Here is a 17,873-nt window from a genome sequence, read left to right as displayed (position 1 = left end):
AACTTATATTTTTGCGCGGTCGGGGCGGGACGGAAAAATCCATTCTGCGCAGGTCTCTGAAAGAGTCGGATGCGCATGCGCTTTTCACTTGTAAAACTCAAGGGTATATGGGTAATGTAGTCTCGGCTCTCTGTGGGACGAATTAGGATTAGGATAGGATAGACTTTTTACATTTTTATTCAGCCCTACACTGTAATGAATTGCTGTAAAAATTACAGCATTATTTTACAGCCGCGGACTGTTTTTTAATAATACAGCATATTGCTGTAAACTGCAATGCATTCTGGGGTCACGTGTAGGTCTGACTCCAATTTACAGAATTTTGCTGTAAATTTCAAATCTTCGGAGCCGCATCGTCAACGGTCGAGGAGATTAACGTTAAAGACAAGAGGAGTGATTCACAACTGTGGTAAGTGACTTCAGTTTTTTATATTTCTTGTTTGGTAGTTTATAGTATATGAATGCATCTACATTCGCGGATTATATTGGTAACCCCAGATTCAAGCATCATCCGTCCGCGGGGCGCGAGGCAGAATTGCGCGGGGTTTCAGTAGCGCGGTCGCGGTAGGATTTCACACATCCCCTGCGCTATAGCGGCCATGGACAGAAAATCTCTGGAATCCTTCGTTATGAATGACATGTTTCAGTGCTAATAGTTTATATTCACTGTAACTTAGTGTTTATCAGCACACTTCGTCGTGATTATTTTATGATGTAAAACAACTTTGCACACGCAGTCATCTGTTAACACGGGCGCCGAAATAAAACGCGTTTCTAAAGCCTCGCGGTCAGTCAGGGTCGCTCACGGAGGATGTGTGTGTCATATAAATTCTCAGTGGTGCTTTTCTAAGAGGTTAACGTAACCAGTGAGATGTAGATTTTTTTTGAGCATTTGCTAACTTCAGGTAACGTTAATGTGAAAACTTTAACAAATCTGTTTGATATAAAGTCTGCTTTGTATAGTTAGCCTAATTTATTACCTTAGGGCGACCAAATACGTTTTCCTTGAAATTATTAAATATGCTATTTATATATATATGTGTCTATATTTATGTCGGCCGGCAAATCTTGTGTGTATTTTGGCACAGGGTGCACAAATGCTCCTTATCAGTGCGGTGACACTTGAACAAATGAACTGATCATGCGCGACACTGACCAATAAACAAACGAGTTGTTTTATTGCGTCTATGACTTGAATCTTATCATCAGTTGTAGTGATGGGAAGTTCGGATCATTTTACCGAATCGGACTTTTGAGTCTCGTTCAGCAAAATGAACGAATCTTTTTTCGAGTCATTTCAAATGAACGAACAACCAGAAGGTTCAGGAAGAAAAAAACAAAGTGCTTGCAGTCTGTTTCACATTAGGAGGCATTTTGCTGCATAATCGATCCACCACAAACCATATGCAACTATGGAAGCTCAACTTCCATTAAATGGACTGAAAACGCTCAAGTAACGTTATAGGTCTCAAAACGCTTGCTCTGCGCCAGTGGATACACACCATAGACAGTAAAAGAAATATGTGCATGTCACAGACTGTCTGGGCATGCACTTCCGCGTTTCAGAGATCCGCCTTTTACTTTCCGTCAACATTACATTAATTAACGTTTAGAAAATTTATTTTTGACATTTGTGAATCAGTTCAGAATCGTCTGCTTATGCATTGCGATACATTTAAGAATCACATTTTTATCCCACCCCTACTAAATATAGTATGTAATGTAAATGTAAAAATCTGAAATACAAAAAAAAAAAAAAAATGGTATAGGTATTAATTACTATTGTGATATTGATTGTTTTAGGAGACACTTTGACAAGTGGGCACTGGATGCTGAGTATTGAAGGCGAGGTGGTGTGTGAGGGCACTCATCCCAGTTTCCTGTCCGGCCTTGCCACTCTGTTTGCTGCTTATTACTAGTTTAATCTTGAGTATCAGGAGGAAGCAGTGTGTACCTTGGAGTTCATTCAAAGGTAATGGTTGAATTCTAACAACTTCAGAACCAGCATTTTATAGATAAGTTATATCAGAACATTCCTTTTAATAATGTTATGTTATCAGTGTTATTTCTGTTGATGCCTTTAAAACAATGTGTCTTAACTCGAGAAGAGAATATATTTGTCTCCCTATTTAACACCAGCAAGCTATTGAGTTAAATATGTTTTTTTTTATTATTAGTGGACATCTCCAACTTTCTTGGAGGTCCTAAAACCGCTCCTAATTACATATTGTCTGTTTCATGACCCTTTAGGTGCTTTGTGGGCATAAATCCAGAGAGAGGACCCAAAGCCAAGGGAAAAGTGCCATCGAAATAAAAACAGGACAAGTGATACAGAAGAAAATGTGTGGCAGTCAACCCACATGTTGCCAGTCTTCTGTGCAAATTCCAATGGAATTTCTGAAATGTAAGGATACACACACACCAAGATTGCGTCTTCCTTTTATTGTTCTCTATCTGCCTTTGACTGTACCTCTCATCCCTCTGTCTCTCTCTGACTGTACCTCTCATCCCTGTATCTGTCTCTGACTGTATCTGTCCTCCCCCTATTTGTTTCTGAAAGTATTATTATGTTTTGTAATATATCTAATGTATTGTCCTCTTTACTCTTTTCAATATTTCTAGTCACACTTTGAATCCTGGGATGGAACTTCATCTGGAGCATAATTGTTATTTGGTTGATTTTTATCTGTTTGATGGAAAGTTTGTATGACTTCTGCAAGTGCGCGGCTCCTTACGGTCAGTCATGCATCACTTTTTTTTGTATGACTTGTTTGGCAATATTGGTCTATTCCTTAATGATGATAGCTATCTGAAAATGTCTTTGTGGTTTTTAAAGGATTAGTTCACCCAAAAATGAAAAATAAGTCAATAATTACTTATGTCGTTTCACACCCGTAAGATCTTCGTTCATCCTCACAACACATAATAAGATGTGGCTCAGTGAAGCGTGCATTTCTAGCAAGATCATTTATTTTTTTCAATGCCCAGAAAGCCTCTAAAACATTTAAAACAATTCATGTGACTACAGTTGTTCAACCTAAATATTATAAAGCGACGAGAATACTTTTTTTGCCAACCCCCCACCCCCCACCCCCATCTCCCAAAACAACGATTTTATTCAACTATATCTAGTGATGGGCGATCTCAAAACACTGCTTCATGAAGCTTAGAAGCTTTACGAATCTTTTGTTTCAAATCATTTGCTCAGAACGTGTATCAAACTGCAGAAGTCACACGAACCATTGAAATTTCAAAACACTTATGACGTAACGAAGCCTCATTTACTGAAATCATGTGACTTTGGCAGTTTGATATGCTCTGATTTGAACTGAAAGATTAATAAAGCTTTGAAGCTTCATGAAGCAGTGTCATCCATCACGAGATACTGTTGAATAGTCATTATTTAGTTTTTTGGCACACAAAAAGTATTTTCATTGCTTCATTACACTAAGGTTGAACCACTGTAGTCACATAAACTGTTTTAAATATGTTTTTAGTACCTTTCTGGGCATTGGAAAGGGAAATGATCTTGCTAGCAATGTAGGCATCACTGGGGTAATAGGTTTTATAAAAAATATCTTAATGTGTGTTGTGAAGATGAACAAAGGTTTTAAGGGTGTGGAATGACATGAGGGTGAGAAATGACAGAATTTTCACTTTTGGGTGAACTGTTTTAATATGACCATGTTGGTCATGTTTCGGTTATAACGCAGTTTGAATATTGCTTTGTGTCAAGGTCCATGATGGCCATTATGTTCCAAGTAATAAAAAAGAAATCATGCCAAAATTTCATATCCATTTAAAAAAAAATGAAATAATTTTAAAATAAATAAAAATGAGTTCAAAATAATATACTTTTTATGTCATTTTTTTATGTAAATTTGAAAGTGATATATAACATTTTGACCTGTTTTTTTTTTAGATTTTAAAAATGTTATTTTTTTATATTTTTTTGGTGAATTAAGTTATGCATTATATAACACTTTATGCAGTTAAAGTTAAGTCAGCAATAGGGAAAATATATTGTATGCTATCATTTTACATACTTTAAATATAGCAAATACACATGCTTTTTTTCAAAGAATTGCTTTGCACAGTAAACTACTTGAAAGTGTGCATTTGCTATTTAAATAATTGTTAAATGCCATATACAATGTATTAAAAATGCAGTATATAATATATTTTTTGTACAAATGCAGTATACAAAATATAAAAAAATTACTGTAAATTTTACAGTAAAATACTGGCAGCAGGGTTGCCAGCCAGTTACTGTAAATTTTACAGTAGTCTTACTGTAATTTAATTTACAGAATTTTACTGTAATTGAGAATACAGGAAAAATCTGTAAATTAAATTACAGTACGACTACTGTAAAATTTACAGTACCTGGCTGGCAACCCTGCTGCCAGTATTTTACTGTAAAATTTACAGTAATTTTTTAACAGTGTACATGAATACATTTTGAGATTCTTACTTAGCCTAACGAGTAGTTAAAATACAACAAATACTTCACATTTCTCCTGATCAGCCACAAAAATGGAGCTTAATCACAAATTATTTACATATTTACATGAATATTATGGAAACACAGTGAACTTAATAACACATATTTGGGTAAGACGCTATGGTAAAAGTATGTAGGCCTATTATTTAAATAATAATTATAATAACAGTATAAACAGCACGTTCTATATTTGAGTATGAATGAAACAACATTATAGGAGCAGTTTTCCCTCACGTGAATCCCCATGTTATAACTTTCAAGACTTCAAAACATTCAAGTTTATAACTGACCACCTCTAAAAACAAATTTATAACTGTCTTTTCAAAGAAATATGAATCTTTGGGGCTGCTGCTTTGACGCTGTACAAACGCTTCCAGTGTGAAACGGGTCAAGAACCAATGAGAATCGCCCAGTTGCATGAGCTCACACTTGCCTGGAGAATCATGATTGTTAATGAAGTGGGAGGGACTATTGCTAATTAGCTGAGATACAAGAGTACAAAAAGACCAATGTGCAGTATCTCAATAGTGTGGTTAGCTGTTGGACAATGGCTGGAAGTTGGTGGCTGGTTCAGGTATTAGCACTGTGTGCTCTCTGTCATGCTCTTCCAAAGAAGGGTAAGTGGAGTAAACTGTCCCAGAATCCTCCAGCTCTGATGCTCCAGCAAACTGACCAGCGGCTTCAGCAGTCAGTTCAACAGACTAATCAGCAGCTTCCTCAGAAGATTCAGTTTCAGAAGCAAGTAGCGAAGGCTGAGCCTTTGGACAGATGTTCTGTAGCTGATTCTGAGCAGATCCAATGTGGACAACCTGGTATCAGTAGTGCTGAATGTGAAGCTATCAACTGCTGCTTTAGTGGACAGCAGTGTTACTATGGGAAGACCGGTAAGAGTGAGTCAGGGTTATACTCTCAGTTAAACTGATCCTCAACATGAACCTGCTCTTGTTCCTCTCTGTTCCAGTGACTGTCCAGTGTATAAGAGATGGTCAGTTTGTGGTAGTGGTGGATAGAGATGTTACACTGCCTCGACTGAGTCTGGATTCAGTCAGTTTACTGGGAGGAAGTGACCCAGCTTGCAGTCCTGTGGGGTCCACACCTTCCTTTGCTGTATACCAGTTCCCTGTGACTGCATGTGGCACAAGAGTGATGGTGAGGAGATGCTTATGGTTTTATTCTGCATGGCCTATGATGGACTGGATGCCAACAGTGTTGCTATTTGCAGGAGGACAGTGGTTATGTGGTGTATGAGAACAGAATGAGCTCCTCGTATGAAGTGGGGATTGGACCACTTGGTTCAATCACAAGGGACAGTCACTTTGAGTAGGTGCTCTATGCTGGTCTTATTTGGTGGTCTGTAACAAATGCTACAAGCTCATGGTTTGTCCAGGCTTCTCTTCCAGTGTAGGTACTCTGGCACTTCTGTGGAAGCTCTGGTTGTGGAGGTCAACACTGTTCCTCCACCTCCACCAGTAGCTGCCCCTGGACCCCTCAGGGTGGAGCTTAGACTGGCCAATGGTCAGTGTGTCACCAAAGGGTGTGCAGAAGGTGTGTTCTTGTCCCATGTGTTCCTAGTATCTTTAGACTCCAGGTTGCAGCAGTGTTTAATCCCTGGTGTTCCTCAGGGGATGAGGCCTACACGTCCTACTACAGTGATGCTGATTATCCCATCACAAAAGTCCTGCGGGAGCCTGTGTATGTTGAGGTGCACATTGTGGAGAGGACTGACCCCAACATTGTCCTGATGCTGGGACACTGCTGGGCAACTTCCGCCCCCAATCCACTCAGTCTACCCCAGTGGGACCTTCTGGTTGATGGGTGAGTAATGACCATGTTTATCCAGTTAGTCTGTGGCTTTTCTAACCTCCTTGTCCCTTTCAGATGCCCTTACCAGGATGACCGTTACCTGACCACATTGGTTCCAGTGACTGGCTCTTCTGGTCTTCAGTTCCCAACCCACTACAAGCGCTTCATTGTGAAGATGTTCACGTTTGTGGATCCCACATCACTGGCTCCTCTGCAGGAAACTGTATGCCGCTTTACTTTAACCTTTAGTGTTCCTCCTGTTTCTAGATTTGACTTGACCCTCTTTCCTCCCTGTCAGATCTTCATCCACTGTAGTACAGCGGTGTGCCATCCGTCTTCTGGCTCCTGTGAGCAAAGCTGCGGCAGGACGAGTGAGTTCTTGCTCTCTCTTGACTAGAGGAACTGAGAATCTTCACTATTTCCCTTCTCACTTCTAACATTTCTCTTGCAGGAAGGGACACTCATGTGAAGACCATCTCTAGTGAGCAGACGGTGGTTTCTAGTGGAGCAGTTATTCTGATCACGTAAATATGGTCTCTTTAATAAACCGTGTAAAAACCAAGATCACTGTCTCAATAGTTTGACCTCACACACCGGAATCACCACCTGGAGGGAGACCCAAAGCTTTTCTCCACTAACCACCAGTTATTTCTGCAGTTTGCAAAATGTAGTAAAACGTTAAAAGGCAAGTGCAGTAAACGTCTTGCGTAATTTGTACAGACAAACATGAACCCCATATAAACTGTCTGAAGTTTCACATTAATAGTTTCTGAAGGAAACCGCTGAACATTAATTGGATTTGTTCACTTTCTGACGTCTGCTTGCCTATGTACACTACACATGATTTAAAATACGATTGACTTTGGTCTTTTTAGTATTGTGGCTTAAATGTATTAAGGCACATTTAAGTGTTGCAGTGTTTGTGGCACTGTTTAATGACTGAAATATTGCAGTGGGTGTTTAATAGTAATTTGAAATCGCCAAAACTCGTATTTTGTTCACTTGAGAGGTAATCTAAATACTTGTGCCTGTGGAACGGCTAGAAAACTGAAAGACTTGTGCTGCTGTTCTATGGATGATTTCCCGTCCAGGTCTTTGAGGTTGTAACATGAAAACGATCAACTGGTGTTGCTTTGCAGAGTCTCTGCCTCTTGCCCCCCCCCCCCACTATATTAAAGGGGTCATGAACTGGGAAATTGACGTTCCCTTGGTCTTTTTGCCATGGTGGTTTTAAGGTGTACGGTCTACTGTCCACGTCCAGAAAGGTAAGAAAAACAAAGTAGTCCATGTGACGTCAGTTAGAGCGGAAGAGAAGATGAAGCTGAATAAAGTCTCATTATTTTTGGACCAAAATTGTGTTTTTGAAACTTCTACAAATTCTAACGTATGATGTCACATGGACTACCTTGTTTTTATTAATTTTCTGGACCTGGACCGTAGACCGTACACACAGCTTCAATGGAGGGACTGAGAGCTCCTGGACTAAATCTAAAATATCTTAAACTGTGTTCTGAAGATGAACGGAGGTCTTATGTGTTTGGAAAGACATGAGGGTGAGTCAATGACCGTTTTAATTTTTGGGTGAACTAATGCTTTAAAACTACCTGTATATTCAAGGAAGTTACCTTTCTTGTAAGTCAAAAATGCTTACATTGAAGCCAATATGACAGATTAGTCATCCCAGAACCCCTCCTGATTAAACTCACACAGCTCTCTGTTTCCACCTCCATCTGTCAGTGCATCATCAAATGTTGGTTAACTATGCTTTTGGGAAGCGCACCCCAGTATGGTTAATAAGAGTTATCTTGTGTTCAGTGTATCTTCCTCTGAGTTGGGGTTAATGGTACGTGCTGTTTATCTTTTGTGAGACTTGTGTTCAGACCAAACTTGTGCCAGATTAAAACAATGTTCTAGTTTTCTGAGGTTTAATAGGCAAGTGGATCATAAAGCACCTGTCAGTCGTAGTGAAACGCAAACGCAGTGCACACATTGACCTAATTATCCCACATTTCTCATGTAGCAGGCCACTGGACAGGACGAGCGGAGAGTGAGCTGATCCACATGAACAAACACCAGTAACACTGATCCGACTGACAAACAGGAAAAGTTTCTTTAGACATGTAGATTACTGGAGATTCTTGGATTGTCTGAGCTCTATGTAACTGAATGTCAGTTCAGTGGTTGATGAGTTAAATGCAGTGTGCTCTGGAGACGGTGCATGTGTGCAGTGGATGGACATGAAGAGACTCGTCTGTGTGATTCTGCTCTACATTTCTCTCGCACAGGTAACTACATGAGTCCCTTACAAGTTTACCAAGTTTGTTCTACAGTTAAATTGAACTACATCACTTTTATTTTTGTTAGTGATGGCTCCTACAGATCTATAGATAGCTAAAGCGACCTTTTTAGTAGATGAGAAACTCAAACATCAAAACATTCTTGAAATATGTTTACTAGAATGCAAGCAGCTGTTCTGGTGCTCGGTGCAAACTGGCTATGTACTAAAATATTGACAGATATCAGATATTCCTCACTGAATGTTATTACTGGACAGAAGAAATATCTGCTCTAGTGTTTGTAATTTGTAATAAAATACGTATGTATTTGAGCCCATCTTTGGATATAAAGACGAGTCTTTAAAGAAGATGCTTGAGGTTTATAAGAAGTGTGTGAGACAGATCTCGGTTCTCTGCCTTGTGTCCCTGGTCTCTCTCTCAAAAAATCATTTTGTGAAGAAAAAAAAATGTTTACAAATTAAGTTATTAACATTAAATGGAGTTATTTGAAAAAAATTTCCACTTCTTTTCAGGGTGTATGGTAAATCATATATTTTGACTACCTTTTTTATTTTTACAAGTGCATTAAAGCTGATATCTCTGTCTTATCCGATTCTAATTGGAGAAAATTATTTGTCATCCAATCTTTTACATTTTTAACACACTTTGTTAGCTTAGATAATTTAGAAGTTTCCTCTGGTCTCGTTGAGATATATAGCTGAGTATCATCAGCATAACAGTGGAAGCTAATTCCGTATTCAGTTTGTACAATATTCAGTTTGTGCTGGTCTGACTTAATCAAAATAGAGTTTAAACATTACTTTCTGTTTTACTTATTGACCATAACGCATAAAAGCGCATTAATGGGAACATTAAAGAAAGTTCTTTAAAAAAGTAACTAAAAATGCATTAATGCATTACTTTTAGGTGCAAGTAATCAACAAAGTAATTGAGTTACTTTTTGAATCAAGTAACTAGTAACTGTAACTAGATACTATTTCTTAGTAACTAGCACAACACTGGTGTTGCCAGTTCAGCAGTTCGGAGCGTGAATCGTTTGAGTCAGTTCGAGAGTTCGGAGCGGGTTCGTGAATCATTTGAGTCAGTTCAGCAGTTTGGACCGTGAATCATTTGAGTCAGTTCAGCAGTTTGGAGCGTGAATCATTTGAGGCAGTTCGGAGCGTGAATCATTTGAGTCAGTTCAGCAGTTCGGAGCGTGAATCATTTGAGTCAGTTCGAGAGTTCGGAGCGGGTTCGCGAATCATTTGAGTCAGTTCAGCAGTTCGGACCGTGAATCATTTGAGTCAGTTCAGCAGTTTGGAGCGTGAATCATTTGAGTCAGTTCAGCAGTTCGGAGCGTGAATCATTTGAGTCAGTTCGGCAGTTCGACGCGTGGATCATTTGAGTCAGTTCGGGAGTTCGGAGCGGGTTCGCAAATCATTTGAGTCTGTTCGGGAGCTGGGAGTGGGATCGCGAATCATTTGAGTCAGTTTGGCAGTTCGGAGCGTGAATCATTTGAGTCAGTTTGGCAGTTCGGAGCGTGAATCATTTGAGTCAGTTCGGGAGTTCGGAGCGGGATCGCGAATCATTTGAGTCAGTTCGGGAGTTCGGAGCGTGAATCATTTTAATCAGTTCGGGAGTTCGGAGCGGGATCGCGAATCATTTGAGTCAGTTCGGGAGTTCGGAGCATGAATCATTTTAATCAGTTCGGGAGTTCGGAGCGGGATCGCGAATCATTTGAGTCTGTTCGGGAGTTCGGATCGTGAATCATTTTAATCAGTTCGGGAGTTCGGAGCGTGAATCATTTTAATCAGTTCGAGAGTTCGGAGCGGGTTCGCGAATCATTTGAGTCTGTTCGGGAGCTGGGAGTGGGATCGCGAATCATTTGAGTCAGTTTGGCAGTTCGGAGCGTGAATCATTTGAGTCAGTTTGGCAGTTCGGAGCGTGAATCCAGTGTTGAGTACTCGAGACTCGGACTCGGTCTTGGACTCGGTCTCGAGACCGTATTTTAATGGTCTCGGTCTTGTCATGGACTCGTGTGCATTTTGACTCGGTATTGACTCGGACTCGAACATATTAGGAATCGGACTTATGCCCGAGTCCACTCGAGTCCCAATCCAAATATTTCATGATTATTACTGTATGTTAATGTTTATTTAAATTGATGTATGATTGACACATCCAATGACTGGTGATTTTCTTTTGACGTGAGACGTTAGGCCAGCAACACACTGGATGCGTGGCGCAAGCGCCTCAGCTGCGTGGCGTGTCTGTTTTTAATTCGGCTCCCCTGTTAACAGGTTAGAGCTCGCAGACTGCCTGCGTGAGACGCGCGTCCCAGGCGCGGCTCGAGCCGCGCGGAAAACGCGCGCATGCTAGAAATAGAACCGACGCCTATTTTTCACGCGACACGCGTGCATGTTGGAAGCGTTTCCAGGCAAAATATACTAGGAAAATATGTTTATATGTCATTTTGTACACAAATACATATTAATTCATGACATTTTGATATTTGAAAGTCTATAGGTTGACATAAATTCAGATATAAATGTAATTTTAAAAATAAATTAATAATGATCGATTTTCAAATATTGCACCTGTCAAACATACTCTATTTTGCCGTCAATACTGTTGACGGTGTCTTATCAGTAGGTGTGTAAAAAAATAAAAAAATAAATTTGATATTGTAATAAAAAATAAAGAGCCTGGTTTTTTTGGCGTCCTCCCTCTATGTCACCTACAGCCGCAGCAGCGCGCCAAGCGCCGCGTGCAGGCACGCTTCTGGTGTGTAAAGACACAGAAAACGCGAAGCAGCCACCACGTTTCTGGCACGCAGTAGAGACGCCACGCAGCCAGTGTGTCACCGGCCTTAAGTTACCCTTCTGCCTCCGTAAATAAAAAAACTTCGACTAGTGTGTATTTTACCCTGCATTAAAACGCACCATCCAGGGAAATTAGCATTAGATTATCCGTTGCTGTTACAGAAAGTGATAAAATGGTAACTGTTGTCAGTCCCCGCTTCCTCTGCACCAGTAGAGAGTGTTTTTAGTCAGGGTGGATTGATCATGAGACCACATCGTGCTTGGTTGGGTAGCTGGATGGTCTCCTCACTTATTTTTTTGAAAAGTAATTATGCCCATCTGTAATCTTCACAACATCTAAAGTGCACATAATCCAAGACATTGTAAGGATATTAGCAGTCATTAGTTAAGCTTCAAGGTTAAAAGTTATGTAAAAGCTGTTACAGTTGAACATTTACAGGTATAGTGGTACAGTAATGTTACTTGTACTAGAAGTGTTATGTAGAATTACAATATAGAGTCGTACAGTAATATTATGTGTACTAGAAAGGTTATATGGATGTGTATAGTGGTACAACGATGTTATGTGAAAATGAGCACTTAATATTGACAAGTAACACTTCATAATACTAATAAAATTACCTTTACACCACATACTATGTGGCCCTTTTAACCTTTATTGTTTCCACCAAACATTTTACATACTCTTGAAGATTTCTTTAGGTCTTGTCTCAGACCCAATCTCTATGGTCTCGGTCTTGACTCGGACTCGACCCTTTCTGAACTCGGTCTTGACTCGGACTCGACCCTCTCTGGACTCGATCTGGACTCGGACGCGAATGAGCTGGTCTCGACTATAACACTGCGTGAATCATTTGAGTCAGTTCGGGAGTTCGGAGCGGGATCGCGAATCATTTGAGTCAGTTCGGGAGTTCGGAGCATGAATCATTTTAATCAGTTCGGGAGTTCGGAGCGGGATCGCGAATCATTTGAGTCAGTTCGGGAGTTCGGAGCATGAATCATTTTAATCAGTTCGGGAGTTCGGAGCGGGATCGCGAATCATTTGAGTCAGTTCGGGAGTTCGGAGCATGAATCATTTTAATCAGTTCGGGAGTTCGGAGCGGGATCGCGAATCATTTGAGTCAGTTCGGGAGTTCGGAGCATGAATCATTTTAATCAGTTCGGGAGTTCGGAGCGGGATCGCGAATCATTTGAGTCAGTTCGGGAGTTCGGAGCATGAATCATTTTAATCAGTTCGGGAGTTCGGAGCGGGATCGCGAATCATTTGAGTCAGTTCGGGAGTTCGGAGCATGAATCATTTTAATCAGTTCGGGAGTTCGGAGCGGGATCGCGAATCATTTGAGTCAGTTCGGGAGTTCGGAGCATGAATCATTTTAATCAGTTCGGGAGTTCGGAGCGGGATCGCGAATCATTTGAGTCAGTTCGGGAGTTCGGAGCATGAATCATTTTAATCAGTTCGGGAGTTCGGAGCGTGAATCGATTGCGTCAGTTCGGGAGTTTGGAGCGTGAATCGATTCATAAAGACATTTACAGTCACTCACTGGTAGATTTAATTTATTTTTTACAGCATCATTTAAACCCTCATGTTGTCTCAAACCTGAATGATGTACTTTCTTTTGCACAACATAAAAGAAGGTATTTTGAAGACTGTTGCAAAACAAAGATGTTTTGGTCATTAGTGACTTTCACTGCATGAAAAAAAAAAAGAATACTGAGATGTTTCTCAAATTATCTTTTTTTATGTTCCATACTTTATGTTAGGCTGTAAATAAAGCCTAAACAGTTAACACAATAATAGATTCAAATTATCTTTTGGGGGTATTTTCACAGCCAAATTTAGTTTGTGTCTAATTAGATTAATCGCAGCACCCTGTGATTAATTAGATCCAAAATTTTAATTGACTGACAGCTGTGAAAGGAACATTTTTAAGGGCTCAACACAACAGCTTTTATGATGCAGAAGCCACTTTAGTTTTTGATTCTGAATATATTATTCAGGTGTTTTGTTATTTATTTCAGAAATCCTTGTGATATAATTCCATTCAAGTTTATTTGTATAGCGCTTTTTACAATACAAATCGTTACAAAGCAACTTTACAGAAAATTATGTTTCCACAATATTTAGTAATAGCTTATAAGTGGTGACTGTCAGTTTGTGCACGTATGACAGGATTTGTAGAAAAATTAATACAAGACGTGGTCAGCCAGACGATGAACATTATTAATATGATTAATAATTAATAATTATTATATAATGCAGTCACACTTGTAGCAATATTTGTTAGTTCTGTTGTTGATTCAGGGTCAGCATCATCTGAGGTCCTCTGAGGGTCAGCATCATCTCTTCTCAGGTGTTCTGGATCCAGACTGGAGCTTGTGTAAATCCTAGTTACCACGGGATGAAGATCCAGCAGAAACAGAGAAACACATAGAGACATCATTAGCTGCTGATCCAACAAAGTAAAATTAATTAGTTTAACCCAAGCTAGAGAATAAGAATGTGCATTTGATCAGATGCAACTGCACTCACAATTTAAAAGATACATTATTCGAATGCTTGGCGAAAGAGATGTGTTTTTAATCTAGATTTAAACAGAGAGAGTGTGTCTGAACCCTGAACATTATCAGGAAGGCTATTCCAGAGTTTGGGAGCCAAATGTGAGAAAGCTCTACCTCCTTTAGTGGACTTTGCTATCCTAGGAACGACCAAAAGTCCAGCGTTTTGTGACCTTAGGGTGCGTGATGGGTTGTAGCGTGGTAGAAGGCTAGTTAGGTACGCAGGAGCTAAACCATTTAGGGCCTTATAGGTAAGTAATGATAATTTGTAACTGATACAGAACTTAATAGGTAGCCAGTGCAGAGACTGTAAAATTGGGGTAATATGATCATATTTTCTTGACCTGGTAAGGACTCTAGCTGCTGTATTGTGGACGACCTGTAGCTTGTTTATTGAAGAAGCAGGACAACCACCTAGAAGTGCATTACAATAGTCCAGTCTAGAGGTCATGAATGCATGAACTAGCTTTTCTGCATCAGAAACAGATAACATGTTTCGTAGCTTGGCAATGTTTCTAAGATGAAAGAATGCAGTTTTTATAACATTGGAAATATGATTTTCAAAAGACAAATTGCTGTCTAATATAACACCCAGATTTCTGACTGTAGAGGAAGTAACAGTACATCCGTCTAGTTGCAGATTGTAATCTACAAGATTCTGTGTAGTGTATTTTTTGGTCCAATAATTAATATCTCTGTCTTATCCGAATTTAATTGGAGAAAATTATTTGTCATCCAATCTTTTACATTTTTAACACTCTGTTAACTTAAATAATTGGGAAGTTTCATCTGGTCTCGTTGAGATATATAGCTGAGTATCATCAGCATAACAGTGGAAGCTAATTCCGGATTCAGTTTGTACAATATTCAGTTTGTGCTGGTCTGACTTAACCAAAATAGTGTTTAAAAATTACTTTCTGTTTTACTTTGTGTTTGTATAGACCATAACGCATAAAAGCGCATTAATGGGAACATTAAAGAAAGTTCTTTAAAAAAGTAACTAAAAATGCACTAATGCATTACTTTTTGGTGTAAGTAATCAACAAAGTAATTGAGTTACTTTTTGAATTAAGTAACTAGTAACTGTAACTAGATACTATTTCTTAGTAACTAGCACAACACTGGTGTTGCCAGTTCGGCAGTTCGGAGCGTGAATCATTTGAGTCAGTTCGAGAGTTCGGAGCGTGAATCGATTCATAAAGACATTTACAGTCACTCACTCGCTGGTAGTTTTAGTTTATTTTTTACAGTATCATTTAAACCCTCATGTTGTCTCAAACCTGAATGATGTACTTTCTTTTGCACAACATAAAAGAAGGTATTTTGAAGACTGTTGCAATGTAGCAATTGTAGCAATTTGAAAAACTAAAGGAATGCATAGTCAAAATAAAAAAACTGGATGACGAGTAATTTCTTAGTGCTAAATTCTGAAAAAGCTTTATTGGCTGGTTGTTCTGCATGCTTGGTAAACAAACATTTGCATTATTGACACACTGTTCCTAATTAATGTTGTTCAGTTGCTTTGACACAGTCTTTACTGTTTAAAGAGCTATAGAAATAAAGGTGACTATTGACTTGTAGGCTACAACGGTATGTTTCTAATTATTTACATATTTACATGAATATTATGGAAACACACTGAACTTAATAACACATATTTGGGTAAGACGCTATGGTAAAAGTGTGTAGGCCTATTATTTAAAAAATAATAATAATAACAGTATAAACAGCACATATTTGAGTATGAATGAAACAACATGATAGGAGCAGTTTTCCCTCACTTGAATTCCAATGTTATAACTTTCAAGACTTCAAAACATTCAAGTTTATAACTGACCACCTCTAAAAACAAATTTATAACTGTCTTTTCAAAGAAATATGAATCTTTGGGGCTGCTGCTTTGACGCTGTACAAACGCTTCCAGTGTGAAACGGGTCAAGAACCAATGAGAATCGCCCAGTTGCATGAGCTCACACTTGCCTGGAGAATCATGATTGTTAATGAAGTGGGAGGGACTATTGCTAATTAGCTGAGATACAAGAGTACAAAAAGACCAATGTGCAGTATCTCAATAGTGTGATTAGCTGTTGGACAATGGCTGGAAGTTGGTGGCTGGTTCAGGTATTAGCACTGTGTGCTCTCTGTCATGCTCTTCCAAAGAAGGGTAAGTGGAGTAAACTGTCCCAGAATCCTCCAGCTCTGATGCTCCAGCAAACTGACCAGCGGCTTCAGCAGTCAGTTCAACAGACTAATCAGCAGCTTCCTCAGAAGATTCAGTTTCAGAAGCAAGTAGCGAAGGCTGAGCCTTTGGACAGATGTTCTGTAGCTGATTCTGAGCAGATCCAATGTGGACAACCTGGTATCAGTAGTGCTGAATGTGAAGCTATCAACTGCTGCTTTAGTGGACAGCAGTGTTACTATGGGAAGACCGGTAAGAGTGAGTCAGGGTTATACTCTCAGTTAAACTGATCCTCAACATGAACCTGCTCTTGTTCCTCTCTGTTCCAGTGACTGTCCAGTGTATAAGAGATGGTCAGTTTGTGGTAGTGGTGGCTAGAGATGTTACACTGCCTCGACTGAGTCTGGATTCAGTCAGTTTACTGGGAGGAAGTGACCCAGCTTGCAGTCCTGTGGGGTCCACACCTTCCTTTGCTGTATACCAGTTCCCTGTGACTGCATGTGGCACAAGAGTGATGGTGAGGAGATGCTTATGGTTTTATTCTGCATGGCCTATGATGGACTGGATGCCAACAGTGTTGCTATTTGCAGGAGGACAGTGGTTATGTGGTGTATGAGAACAGCATGACCTCCTCGTATGAAGTGGGGATTGGACCACTTGGTTCAATCACAAGGGACAGTCACTTTGAGTAGGTGCTCTATGCTGGTCTTATTTGGTGGTCTGTAACAAATGCTACAAGCTCATGGTTTGTCCAGGCTTCTCTTCCAGTGTAGGTACTCTGGCACTTCTGTGGAAGCTCTGGTTGTGGAGGTCAACACTGTTCCTCCACCTCCACCAGTAGCTGCCCCTGGACCCCTCAGGGTGGAGCTTAGACTGGCCAATGGTCAGTGTGTCACCAAAGGGTGTGCAGAAGGTGTGTTCTTGTCCCATGTGTTCCTAGTATCTTTAGACTCCAGGTTGCAGCAGTGTTTAATCCCTGGTGTTCCTCAGGGGATGAGGCCTACACGTCCTACTACAGTGATGCTGATTATCCCATCACAAAAGTCCTGCGGGAGCCTGTGTATGTTGAGGTGCACATTGTGGAGAGGACTGACCCCAACATTGTCCTGATGCTGGGACACTGCTGGGCAACTTCCGCCCCCAATCCACTCAGTCTACCCCAGTGGGACCTTCTGGTTGATGGGTGAGTAATGACCATGTTTATCCAGTTAGTGTGGGGCTTTTCTAATCTCCTTTTCCCTTTCAGATGCCCTTACCAGGATGACCGTTACCTGACCACATTGGTTCCAGTGACTGGCTCTTCTGGTCTTCAGTTCCCAATCCACTACAAGCGCTTCATTGTGAAGATGTTCACGTTTGTGGATCCCACATCACTGGCTCCTCTGCAGGAAACTGTATGCTGCTTTACTTTAACCTTTAGTGTTACTCCTGTTTCTAGATTTGACTTGACCCTCTTTCCTCCCTGTCAGATCTTCATCCACTGTAGTACAGCGGTGTGCCATCCGTCTTCTGGCTCCTGTGAGCAAAGCTGCGGCAGGACGAGTGAGTTCTTGCTCTCTCTTGACTAGAGGAACTGAGAATCTTCACTATTTCCCTTCACACTTCTAACATTTCTCTTGCAGGAAGGGACACTCATGTGAAGACCATCTCTAGTGAGCAGACGGTGGTTTCTAGTCGAGCAGTTATTCTGATCATGTGAATCTGGTCTCTTTAATAAACCGTGTAAAAACCAA

At 40.2% G+C, this 17,873-nt stretch overlaps 2 protein-coding genes and 2 long non-coding RNA genes across 4 annotated transcripts; all 4 read left to right on the top strand.

The window, feature by feature from the left end:
• Positions 1–315: 315 nt before the first annotated feature.
• On the top strand, positions 316–2,309 carry LOC113075647 (uncharacterized). Its single transcript, XR_003281010.1, has 3 exons — positions 316–409; positions 1,804–1,972; positions 2,251–2,309. It is a non-coding gene; the product is annotated as an uncharacterized LOC113075647 (long non-coding RNA).
• A 46-nt stretch (positions 2,310–2,355) lies between these two features.
• LOC113075648 (uncharacterized) lies at positions 2,356–2,745 on the top strand. The gene is made up of 2 exons (XR_003281011.1): positions 2,356–2,404; positions 2,623–2,745. It is a non-coding gene; the product is annotated as an uncharacterized LOC113075648 (long non-coding RNA).
• A 2,264-nt stretch (positions 2,746–5,009) lies between these two features.
• On the top strand, positions 5,010–6,869 carry LOC113075645 (zona pellucida sperm-binding protein 4-like). The gene is made up of 8 exons (XM_026248325.1): positions 5,010–5,388; positions 5,466–5,653; positions 5,727–5,824; positions 5,892–6,049; positions 6,127–6,319; positions 6,383–6,530; positions 6,606–6,678; positions 6,759–6,869. The coding sequence occupies exons 1-8, from the start codon at positions 5,052–5,054 to the stop codon at positions 6,833–6,835; spliced, it is 1,272 nt and encodes a 423-aa protein (XP_026104110.1). The 5' UTR covers positions 5,010–5,051; the 3' UTR covers positions 6,836–6,869.
• A 9,146-nt stretch (positions 6,870–16,015) lies between these two features.
• Positions 16,016–17,873, top strand: LOC113075646 (zona pellucida sperm-binding protein 4-like). Its single transcript, XM_026248326.1, has 8 exons — positions 16,016–16,392; positions 16,470–16,657; positions 16,731–16,828; positions 16,896–17,053; positions 17,131–17,323; positions 17,387–17,534; positions 17,610–17,682; positions 17,763–17,873. Exons 1-8 carry the CDS (start codon positions 16,056–16,058, stop codon positions 17,837–17,839), a joined length of 1,272 nt encoding a protein of 423 aa, XP_026104111.1. The 5' UTR covers positions 16,016–16,055; the 3' UTR covers positions 17,840–17,873.

Source organism: Carassius auratus, unplaced genomic scaffold (genome assembly GCF_003368295.1).
Source record: "Carassius auratus strain Wakin unplaced genomic scaffold, ASM336829v1 scaf_tig00017367, whole genome shotgun sequence".
Taxonomy (NCBI): domain Eukaryota; kingdom Metazoa; phylum Chordata; class Actinopteri; order Cypriniformes; family Cyprinidae; genus Carassius; species Carassius auratus.
This window is presented reverse-complemented; position numbering and strand designations above follow the sequence as displayed.